The sequence below is a fragment of the Fringilla coelebs genome, assembly GCF_963513975.1.
Source record: "Fringilla coelebs genome assembly, chromosome: 3".
In the NCBI taxonomy this organism is placed as follows: domain Eukaryota; kingdom Metazoa; phylum Chordata; class Aves; order Passeriformes; family Fringillidae; genus Fringilla; species Fringilla coelebs.
In genome coordinates, this window is record NC_140030.1 from 4311406 (window position 1) to 4323361 (window position 11956).

The window sequence follows — 11956 nt, forward strand, 5'->3', positions numbered from 1 at the left end:
TGAAAACACCGGGAAACGGGGCTCCCCAGAATACAATATAAAAAACAAAACCCTAAGTTAGTTTTTAATTAGTTTTTCATTAGATTTTGTTGGGTTCTTCTTGGTTTGGAATTCTATCTGGGTTGTTTTTTGTTGTTTTCGTGTTTGATTTTTAAAATATTCTTTTTTCCTAAAGCGGCATTTTCAGCCCCGCGGTGACGTTCAAGAGCCGGAACCGGGATCGAATCCGATCCCCAGTACCCCGCCATGGGCCCGCCCCCTGCACCGCCCCCGCGCTTTGATAGGCTAAATGTCTTGTCCATCACTACTTCGCCGTCCCGTTGGTTGGCACTGGGAGCTGCTGACCAATCAACAGCGCCAAAGGGCGGGCTGGGGGCGGGTTTCCCGCGTGGTGGCGGGAAAGGAGCCGCGTTTGGCGCGAAACGGGAGCGCGGCGGGGGCGCATCACGGGGCTTGATCTGATCGCGGGGCCTGATCGTTGGGTCTGATCTGATCCCGGGGCCAGCCGGCTTCCCTCGGCTCTCACCGCCTTTCCCGGCAGCGGCGGCAGCAGCAGCAGCGGCGGCGGCGGCGGGATCCGTCCCAGGGCGGCCGGCAGAATGGCGGCGCCGGCGGGCGGGCTGGAGGACGCGGAGCTGCGGGAGGCGCAGCGCGATTACCTCGATTTCCTGGACGATGAGGTGAGACGAGCTGGGAGGTGCGGGTGCTGCGTGCCTCCCGGGGTTGGGGGGACACCTGATCTGTGTCCCCATGTCCCCTCCCCTGTATCCTCGGGGATTGGGGACTATCTCATCCTTGTGCGCCCCCGCCCCTGTCTACTCCCGAAGTCCGGAAACACCTGGTTCCTGTGTCCATCCGTCCCCAATAATCCATGCCCCCGGGAGTTGGGAGCTACCTCATCCTCCCTGCCATGTACCCCAGGGGACTGGGAGCCTGTGTCCCCCCATTCCTACCCGGGTTTAGGGAGCACCTGTGTTGCCCCTTTCTGCTTAGCCGGTGTGATAAAGGGGATCCAGCTCTGCAGGTATGGGCCCCTGGGGGGTTTTTCACACAGGCTGACATGCAAAGTGAGTTGCTTTTTTGGGTATCTTTCCCCCCGCTCCCACTTGCAGGAAGACCAAGGGATTTACCAGAGCAAGGTCCGGGACATGATCAGTGAGAACCAGTATCGGCTCATCGTCAACATCAACGACCTGCGGCGCAAGAATGAGAAGAGAGCCAGCAGGTGGGTGTGGGGCACCTGAGGACACCTGGGGCACTGGGCTTGAGAGGGGTTTCAAAGGTACAGCCCTGGTTCTGCATGTCATTTGTCACAAGAAAGCACCAAACCTTCTCCTCTGGTGAAAGCCAGGGCCTCCCACCCTCCCAAGGAACAATTCCTTCCCAATATCCCATCTAACCCTTCCCTCTGGAGGCATGAAGCCATTCCCCCTTGTCCTCTCCTTCCATGCCCTTGTCCCAAGTCCCTGTCCAGCTGTTTTGGAGTCCCTTTAGGAACAGGAAGGGACTTTAAGGTCTTCTCTTCTCCAGGCTGACCAATCTCACTTCCCTCAGCCTTTTTGAGGATGCTCAGGGATACTTTGGACCAGTCTGGCCAGGGTCATGTGAAGCTTTCATGATGTACTTGGAATTGTTCTTCTCCTGGCTGTTGGTGCCAGTGCACCTCACACAGAGCTGTGATGGCCTTCAGTTTTTTTTTACCTCCTGCTCCTGATAAACTTGTGGAGCAAGCAGGGGTGTGGGAAAAAGCGTTGATGAGGAAGGGGTTGACCCACCTGCTTTGTCACCTTCCTGTGCCGCAGGCTCCTGAGCAATGCCTTCGAGGAGCTGATTGCCTTCCAGCGTGCCCTGAAGGATTTTGTTGCCTCCGTCGACGCCACCTATGCCAAACAGTACGAGGACTTCTACATCGGGCTGGAGGGCAGCTTTGGCTCCAAGCACGTGTCCCCACGGACACTGACAGCCTGCTTCCTCAGCTGCATCGTCTGCGTGGAGGGCATCGTGACCAAGTGTGAGACTGGGGGACACCCCAGGGGCTGCGGGTGTGCAGAGGGCAGGGGTTTGCTGCGGAGGAGCTGGAGCCCTCCAGGAGCTGTGGTGTGGAGAGGGACTTGGGACAAGGGTCTGGAGGGACAGGACAAGGGGGAATAGTTTTACACTGACAAAGGGTAGGATTAGATGGGATACCGGGTGGGAATTCTTGGCTGTGAGGATAGGGAGGCCCTGGCACAGGTTGCCCAGAGAAGCTGTGGCTACCTCTGAATCCCTGGAAGTGTCCAAGGCCAGGTTGGATGGGGCTTGAAGAAACCTGGGGTAGTGGAAGGTGTCCCTGGCCATGGCAGGGAGTGAAACTGGATGATCTTTAATGTTCCTTCCAATTCAAACCATCCTGTGATTCTGTATCCTGGCAACCTGGGCCAGGGAGCTTGGCTGAAGGTCTTGAGTGTTGGGATGGTCTTTAAAATCAGCCAGTCCTGCCCATGTTTGACAGTGAGTTGTGACCCAAATAATTCTAATGTCAGAGACCTTTTGGGGGCTGTCTGCTGACAGAGGGGTGGGACATCCCAGTCCCTAACTCCTCTCTTTTCCAACCCCAGGCTCTCTGGTGCGTCCCAAAGTTGTCCGGAGTGTCCATTATTGCCCAGCTACCAAGAAAACAATTGAGCGTCGATACGCAGACATGACCTCCCTGGATGCTTTCCCATCCAGCTCCATCTACCCTACAAAGGTGAGGTGAAGCCGCAGCAGGTTCCTCTAGGGAGAATGTGCCAGCTTCAGTATGGAGCTGCTGAGCCCCAGCCTCCAGTCCTGCTGAACAACCTTTTCCAGCAGCCCTGTGCAGGGTGGGTAATGCACCCTGTGTCCTCCCTGCTCTCCTGAAAAATTGTGCTCATTTTTCCATTTGGGTTCCTGCTTTAGGATGAAGAGAACAACCCACTGGAGACAGAGTTTGGTCTCTCTGTCTACAAGGACCACCAGACCATCACCATCCAGGAGATGCCTGAGAAGGCCCCAGCAGGGCAGCTGCCACGCTCGGTGGACGTGGTTCTGGATGATGACCTGGTGGACAGGGTGAAGCCTGGGGACCGCATCCAGGTGGTGGGCACCTACCGCTGCCTGCCAGGGAAGAAAGGGGGCTACACTTCAGGCACTTTCAGGTGGGTCTTCCTGGGGCTTCAGCCCTCTCACCCTGTTTGGCTGGTCTCTGGAAGGTGAGATCTGGCAGGTGGCCATCAGAGAGTTGGGTCAAACAGTAGCTTAAATCACTTGGAAGTGGTTTGCACCTTGATGCTATTTACAAGATATGCTGAGTTGGAAAGGACCCACAAGGATCATCAAGTCCAGTTCCTGGCCCTGCACAGAACACCCCAGTAATGCCACCCTGTGCAGTCCTGAGAGTATTGTCGTAACTCTTCTGAGCTCTGGCAGCCTTGGGGCCATGCCCATTCCTTGGGAAGCCTGGTCAGTGCCTGACCACACTCTGGTGGAAGAACCTTTCCCTGATATCCAAAACAAACTTCCCCTGACCCAACTCCAGCCATTCCCTTGGGTCCTCTCACTGGACACCAGAGCACCCAATTGGTGCCACTTCTCCACTTCTCCTCATGAGGAAGCTGTAGACTGTGGTGAGGTCTCCCCTCAACACATAATATGCAGCTGTGGCTTCCAGCTGTGCCCAGAAGGGTTTGGATGCTTCTAAAAGATGCTCCACTGATGGTCCAGCACAGTCAGATCAAGGCTGCTACAGCTGTCAAAGCTTTCCACCCCCTTCTAGGGCTTCCTAGAGTAAGTGATGGCCTTGTGGAAGCTTCTGCTTTGTCTCTGTGGGGTTTGCAGAGCTGACCACAGCTGTGTCCCTTCTCCAGGACCATCCTCATTGCCTGCCACGTGAAGCAGATGAGCAAAGACCTCCGGCCTCTCTACTCTGCTTCAGATGTGGCCAAGATCAAGAGATTCAGCAAGAGCCGCTCCAAGGTATCTGTTTGGTCTCCAGGCATGAAGTTTCAGCTTGGCATGTGGCTAAGGAGGTTCTTGTTGGGTTGCAAGTAGCTTTTCAAGCCTCTTAGCAGGTGGCTGGATTATCTAACTAATTTTCTTTCAATTTTATGCTTAGGCTGTGATCAGGCCCTGTTGTTTTTCTTGTTGCTTCTGTACTGCTTGCAGAGCATCCTTCCTCCTGGCAGCTTTGCTGTGTTTTGACTCTACCAGCAGGTTTCCAGGGAATTTGCTCTGCAGGAGAAACACCTCTTTTCTCACCCTAGACTGAGGTAATGGGGTTCTGCCCCAGCCTCTCATGCTCAGAGCTTTCCTTTGTAGCACAGAGAGTAGCAAGCCTTGCTCTCACTGCTTCCAGTGCTTGTTTAGGTGACAGTGATGGTTCTGGACTTCAGATAAATCCCACTGTGAAAGGAGAGTCTGGCCAACAGTCTTCTCCTTTCCAAATATTTTTCATCCATGTGGCTCTGTGATAGGAATAAGCCGAAAATTGGGCTGAAATGCTGTTTTGAGGTATTGCTTGTTCTTGCCTGCTCCAGCCCATGTGACAGGCCATGCTCTGCCTCTGCCTCTTCTGCCTAGGATATCTTTGACCAGCTGGCCAGATCCCTGGCTCCCAGCATCCATGGGCATGAGTATATCAAGAAGGCCATTCTCTGCATGCTCCTGGGAGGGGTGGAGAAGATCCTGGACAATGGGAGCCGCATCCGAGGAGACATCAACATCTTGCTGATAGGTCTGGGAGGGCTGGGCAGAGGCACCCTTGGTTGATGTTGTTGGGAGTGAGGGGAGGTTCTGGATTTAGTTTTGTGGAGTAGCTGAGGTTAGAAGTACATCTGGAGGTTCCTGATCCAGGGATGTGTGCAGGGCTGAGCTGGTGTCAGTGGTAGGCCAGGTTGCTTTGGGACATGTCCAGTTGGTTTTGGACATGTCCAGGGATGGAGATGTGTCCAGATGAGGAGTCTTCAGCACAAGGAAGGTGTGGACCTGTTAGAAGGAGTGCAGAGGAAACCTTGGACAGGAGTGCAAGGAGTGGACCTCTCCTGCTCTGGAGCCAGGCTGGGAGAGCTGGGGTTGTTCAGCCTGGAGAAATCTCTAGGGACACTTCAGAGCCCCTTCCAGTGCCTAAAGGTGCTCCAGGACAGTTGGAGGGGGATGTGGGACAAGGACCTGGAAGGACAGGACAAAGGGGAATGGCTTCCCACTGCCAGAGGGCAGGGATAGATGGGAATTTGGGAGGGAATTCTGGGCTCTGAGGGTGGTGAGGTCCTGGCACGGAGTGCCCAGAGAAGCTGTGGCTGCCCCTGGATCCCTGGAAGTGTCCAAGGCCAGGTTGGATGGGCCTTGGAGCAACCTGGGATAGAGGAAGGTGTCCCTGCCCACGGCAGAGGGTGGAATGAAGTGACCTTTAATGTCCTTTCCAGCCCAAAGCATTCCATGGTTGTAGGGGAGTCCATGACCTCCTTGAGCCATTATCCCAGTGTTTGCTCATGGTCAAGGAAACTTTTTTTTGTTTCTGATGTACCATTGGAGTTTCCTATATTGTGAATTGTCCCCATTGCTTCTTGTCCTTTCCCCATCACCTCAGGTCTCTTATCTCCATCTTCCCTATTTCTTCCCATGGGTTTATTGATGATTGTGGGAAGATCATCTGCTTACCTTATTTTATGAAGCCTGAACAAAACCCTTCTATCCCCTTTCCCTTCCACCTCCCCCTGCTCTGAACACCCCCAAACCAGACACAGGGTGATGGTGCAGTTGTTCTCCAGGGGATGAGTTATTCCTAAACATGCCATTCTCCATCCCAGGGGACCCTTCTGTGGCCAAGTCCCAGCTGCTGAGGTACGTGCTGAGCACAGCACCCCGGGCCATCCCCACCACCGGCCGGGGCTCCTCCGGCGTCGGCCTCACCGCTGCCGTCACCACGGACCAGGAGACAGGTGAGGAGCCCTGGGGTGGTGGCTGTTAACTCCTGGCAGGGACTCTGTGACATCCAAGGCTGCTCATCTTGATGATCTTGGAGGCCTTTTCCAGCCTTAGTGATTTTATGGTGTTGGTTCTGCAGTGGCTCTGGCAGGACCTGCTCCACCAGAAGCTTTATGTTAATGATCATTCAGGGTCATGGGATCCTGTGTTTTGGGGTATTTTTTCCACCTCTTTTAGGTGGTGGTTTTCTTTACTCTTCTTCCACTTGGTGCCACATCTGAGGGCTAGTGTGGAAACCCAGGGCACCGGGAGTATTTCTCTGTCGACTGTGGGGTGTCCTGACCCCCAGGGGAGCACTGACTTTGACTCTCATTCATGGAGAAAGTTTCCTAGACTTCAAGATAGAGCTAGAATCCACAAAAGTGTGAAATAGATTATAGAGGTGAGGAATTTAGGTTTTGGGATTTTTAGTATGTTGTGGATGGAAGCAAGATGGAGGGCACAGGGTGTTGTTCTGAGTTTCTTCTTCATGCTTCTTCCTTCTTCTCCATGGGTTTGGGTAGCATTTTGTAATTGGGTGGAAAAGTCTGCATTGTGGGCTCTGTGTGTTCAGTTATTGGGTTAAAAGGGAAAATAATCTAGGTGTCAGTTCTTAATTGGATAGTTTAGTATTAAAAGACCTTGTAACAAGAGAGAGTTGGCCATTTTGTGCCTTCTAATGAAAAGCTGCCCAACTCACAGTAGTGAGACTGTGTTACTGGTAAGAAATATTAAACACTAGAGTCTGAACACAAATTACTGTCTCAAATGCCTTCAATCCAGACCCAGAGAAACCGACTGAAACCTCCACAGGCTAGCAGCAGCCTTCCTCATGGGAACACATTCCTAGCCCTGACCCTTTCCCTAAGCACTCTCTGCTGTAGAGTTGGGTCAGAGAGCAACCCAGAAGGATTCTGCAGCTCCTTGATGTTCACCCTCATCCCAGGGGTGATGGTATGGCAGAGCAGGAATGTGTAGGGCCAGGGGGGGATGGCTGACCCTGTTTTTCCCCCATCCCATCCCATCCCATCCCAGGGGAGCGGCGCCTGGAAGCGGGAGCCATGGTGTTGGCCGACCGGGGCGTGGTGTGCATCGACGAGTTCGACAAGATGTCCGACATCGACCGCACGGCCATCCACGAGGTGATGGAGCAGGGACGCGTCACCATCGCCAAGGCCGGCATCCAGGCCCGCCTCAACTCCCGCTGCAGCGTCCTGGCTGCTGCCAACCCCGTCTACGGCCGGGTGAGTGCTGCTCCTACCCTTCCCTGGAGAAGGGAGGAGGCAGCTGCTCAATTCCAAAAGATCCCCCATGTTAAAACAGCCTCCTTGAGCCAGGCCTAATAAGCTCTTAGAGGACTATAACACACCCAAGGTAGCTCAGCTACCCTTGGAGGCATAAAAATCAGCAGGATGGCTTCTGCTGCAGTGTTGGAAACAAAAAAGTTTAATAAAAACAAAATATCAAACAGAAAAACCGAGCCAGGTGCAGGAGGTCTTTGCTCCTGGTAAAACAGCTCACAAAAGCCATTAGTTTCTTTGTTCACTCCTTTTTCTAGTTAATTATCCAAGCAGCACTTTTTGGCTTCTGTCCAATTAGCTATCCTTAAGTTTGAGGTGAAGTCCCTAAGATCCTATGAAGTGTCTTTTTCACCTAATCGAGGAGAGAAACTTCTGGCCTTCTTTCCTTTTTGAGGGGACAAAGGATAGTTTTGTCACTTCATCAACAGGGGCCACATTCCTATACCCCCAACAAGTGACTTGGATGCGTGGCACAGCAAAGACCTTGTTGGTTTGGTGTCTGTTGTGGTCATGGCTTTGCTGGAGGAGAGAGGAGCTCCTGGGGTTTCTCACCATGTCTTGGGGGTTTGGGCAGCCCAGTGGACACTCATGCTGCTGATGAGTCTCTGTCTTGGTGTCTGATCAGGGATCACAAAAAATACTTGTGTCCTTGGAAATAAGAGCCTTGCAGGATGGGGGGAAATGGTTGTACTGCTGCAGCAGGCTGGGTTTGGTGTGGTATCCATCCATCCATCCATCCATCCATCCATCCATCCATCCATCCATCCATCCATCCATCCATCCATCCTTTTAGGCCTGGCCCAAGGAGGTCCTCCCAACCTCCCTGGCAGCCAGGACTGGCCAGTGAGGCTCTCCTGTAACCCCTCACGTTGTCCTTCTCCAGTATGACCAGTACAAGACCCCCATGGAGAACATTGGCCTGCAGGACTCCCTCCTCTCCCGTTTTGACCTGCTCTTCATCGTGCTGGACCAGATGGACCCCGAGCAGGACAAGGAGATCTCAGACCACGTCCTGCGCATGCACCGCTACCGCAACCCCAACGAGCAGGATGGGGATGGTGAGTCCCATCCCTCCTCAGCCAAGGGATGAGCCCCGTGGTGGCAGCTCTTGCTTCAGAGGGTAAAATCCTTTTCTCTGTACATTCTCCTTTCCAGCCATGCCCCTGGGCAGTGCTGTGGAGATGCTGGCTACGGATGACCCTGACTTCATGCAGGAGGAGGAGCAGGAGCTGCAGGTCTATGAGAAACACGATGACCTCCTGCACGGGCCCAACCGCCGCAAGTGAGTCCTTCATCCCCTGGAGCTCCCTGAGGGTGTCCAGCACTGTGGGTTCATGGGTTTGGCCTGAGTATCCAGGCAGTGCCAGCGATGCTCCAGCTGATCCATGGGTAGGATGCTAAGGGAGCCTTGCTTGATCTCTCGTGCCAGGCAGGTGTGGAACATCTGGAGCTGAATTCCCTACACACCCGGATGCCACTGGAGGGGGTATAAATGGATGGGGAGACCATCCCCACTATGGCTAATGTGGATGTATGTGCATTCCTGCAGGGAGAAGGTTGTCAGCATGGAGTTCATGAGGAAGTACATCCATGTAGCAAAGATGATCAAGCCTGTGCTGACCGAGGAGGCGGCGAGCTACATCGCTGAGGAGTATTCCCGCCTGCGCAGCCAGAGCGAGATGAACTCAGATGTGGCCAGGGTGAGCCCTGGGAGCTGCTCCTTCTTGGGCCAGGAGGAGGGAAACTGAGGCACAGCCCTCTCTTCTTATGGGAGTTTTCCACCTTGGCCTTGTGAGTGTCACACAGACACCTCTCTCTGTCCCCCCAGACCTCCCCCATCACAGCCCGGACCCTGGAGACCCTGATTCGCCTCTCCACAGCCCACGCCAAGGCCAGGATGAACAAGACTGTGGATATGCAGGATGCTGAGGCAGCTCTGGAGCTGGTGCAGTTCGCCTACTTCAAAAAGGTGGGGGGAAAGTGTCCCTCTATTCCCAGAGGATCCTGAGATTGGAAAAGGTTGGGCTTGGTGCAAGCTGAGCACCCTGGGTTGCTGATGTGAGCTTCCCTGGACACAGTGTGGGATCAGGCCAACACTTCAGGATTTTGGGTGCTTGGGGTTGGTCAAGGAGCTTGAGTGAAAATAAGGTCTGAGTCCACCCTGCCTTTGCCACAGGTGCTGGAGAAGGAGAAGAAGCGCAGGAAGCCGGCGGAGGATGACTCGGAGACTGAGAAGGAGGAAGATCAGGAGTTGCAGGACAAGGAGGAGCGCCAGACAAGGAGGTAGGGGCCACAGCAAGGGAGTGGGAGGGACATAGTGCAAAGGGCACCAGCCTCTTCTCAGGTTGGCATGGGCCTTGGGGCCCACTCCATGTTTTGCTCAGCCAGGTGGTTTGTCCCACCCCATTTGTAGTAGAGGGACACCATAATTTAATGGGCAAAGAGCTGGCTGGATAGCACTGGCACAGGGTGCCCAGAGAAGCTGTGGCTGCCCCTGGATCCCTGGAAGTGTCCAAGGCCAGGCTGGACAGGACTTGGAGCAACATGGGATCGGGGAAGGTGTCCCTTCCCATAGCAGGGGGTGGAACAGGATGGTCCTTAAGGTCCCTTCCAACCCAAACCCTTGGTGACCTCTCTTTTCCCTTCCCAGAAGGAAGAAGGCGCGCACGGAAGGTGAGGAGGGCTCCTACGACCCGTACGACTTCAGTGATGCTGAGGAGGAGATGCCACAGGGTGAGTCCCTGGGTTTGGTGACACCTGGCTCCTTGAGGGTGCTGCTGGGTCCGACAGCCTGGGGAGCAGCAATGCTGCTGTCACCTGTGGTTCCTGGTGTGGTACACTACCATTCAGAGCCACAGATCCATATGGGACAGGGTTAGATGGAGTGTTAGGGAGGAGTTCTTGGCTGTGAGGGTGGTGAGGCCCTGGCACAGGTTCCCAGAGAAGCAGTGGCTGCCCCTGTTTCCATGGAATTGCCCAAGGCCAGGTGGAATAGGCTTTGGAGCAACCTGGTATAGTGGAAGGTGTCCCTGCCTGTGCCAGGGGTTGGAGCTGGATGATCTTTATAAAGTCCCTTCCTACCCAAACCATTTTGTGATTCTATTGCTGATTAATTTTTTTCCATCCACCTCCAAACCACAGCATAAATAACAGTATTGGGAGGCAGTTTGGCATCACCCCCCATCCTGAGCCCAGTACTTTTGTTCTCTGGGTATTCAGTCACCAGGCTCAGGGTGAAGGTAACTCTTCCTTCTGCTCCAGTTCAGGCACACCCTCCGAAAACACCCGAAGCCTCAGGAGCTGGTGAAGGGAAGAAGGTGGAGTTGTCTGAGCCAAGGTGAGTGGGGGCTGTCCCTGTGTGTCCACTTCCCCCAGTGGCTCCAGGCTGTTGTCCCATGCTGGAGATGGATCTGTGATGCTCCCAGCTCCAGCTTTTGCCTTTGCTACTGAGTGCTGCTGCTGGAATGGGGAAGGGCTGAGGCATCTTAGGCTGGGAACAAGTGGAAGGATTTTTGTGTGTTCTCCAAGGGTGATTCCTTCTCCTCTGACCAGGTTGAAAGCATTCAAGGCTGCTCTCCTGGAGGTGTTCAAAGCCTCCCATGCCCAGTCTGTGGGCCTGAAGAACATGATGGAATCCATCAACCGCGACAACCCCGAGCCCTTCTCGGCCGCCGAGGTGAAGGTGGCCCTGGCCCACATGCAGGATGACAACCAGATCATGGTGTCTGATGACATTATCTTCTTAATCTGAGCCTCTGGGTGCAGGAGCCCAAGCTTTTCGTGGACTCTCAGCCTGGCAACTCTTCGTGTTTGAATGCTTCATGTGGCTGAGCTGGATTTTGGGGAGCTGAAGTCTGCGCGCTTCCTTGCTGTGCATTTCTGGCACTAAAGAAAAGAGCCAGGAGCTCTGGAAGTTTTGCTGGCTTCAGGGTCGAGTATTAGGGAAGAGGTTTCTGCAAGGAGACAAAAGGAAAAACCTAGGAGCAAATTGTCAGTGTTTTTAATGTATTATTTTTAGCTTTGATGTTGAGTTACAGCTTTTAAATAAAAAAAATCTGGATTAAGGAATCCAGCATTCAGTGGTGGTGATATGAAGCAATATGAGAGCTCCACTGTTAGTGAAGCTTTTATTTTCCCCTTTGTTTTTCCATTTTGCCCCCGTTATATAGCTTAGATCTGCTTGTCTCACAGGGAAAGGTGCCTAAAGCCTGTCCTGTTTGTTCTGCCCTTCCCACCCATCATGTGGAGGTTGATTCCTGGCAATGGAGGGCCAGGTGTAGTCTGATCTGATCCACTGATCAATGGGTCAGCTTGAATTTCCAGATTTCACACCCCTGATGGAGATTTTGCCCCCAGGGAAGGAACCTGGAAGGTCTCAGAGCTGCCCAGGAAATGTGTCCCTGGCACAGATGGATTCCATCTCCTGCTCCTGCCTTTAGCCTGGGATCATGTCCTGGGGATGGCAAACTTTCAACAAAATCTGAACACATAATCAGACCAGTTCTGGCTGCTTGTGGTCCAGAGCTGCTAAAGGTTTGGGTTTTTCTTTAGTATCTTCTTCTTTTGCCTTTGTGAGTTTGAGTGTCAGAGAAACCCCTGAACAGGTTTGCTGTTGTCACTGCCTATCTCCAGACACTTGCACAGCTCCCTTTTTTCCGAGTGCCATAAATCTTTCTTGGGTTATAAAAATGTCT

General features: G+C 53.5%; 1 protein-coding gene across 1 annotated transcript; it reads left to right on the forward strand.

Annotated features, from left to right (window-relative positions):
- Positions 1-599: 599 nt before the first annotated feature.
- Positions 600-11013, forward strand: MCM3 (minichromosome maintenance complex component 3; the record flags this gene model as incomplete). Its single annotated transcript, XM_084202729.1, has 17 exons — positions 600-680; positions 1113-1225; positions 1803-2011; positions 2598-2728; positions 2920-3158; positions 3867-3975; positions 4579-4732; positions 5805-5936; positions 6997-7205; positions 8146-8320; positions 8418-8544; positions 8812-8962; positions 9091-9231; positions 9439-9545; positions 9913-9995; positions 10524-10599; positions 10815-11013. 17 exons carry the CDS (start codon positions 600-602, stop codon positions 11011-11013), a joined length of 2436 nt encoding a protein of 811 aa, XP_084058855.1.
- Positions 11014-11956: the final 943 nt, after the last annotated feature.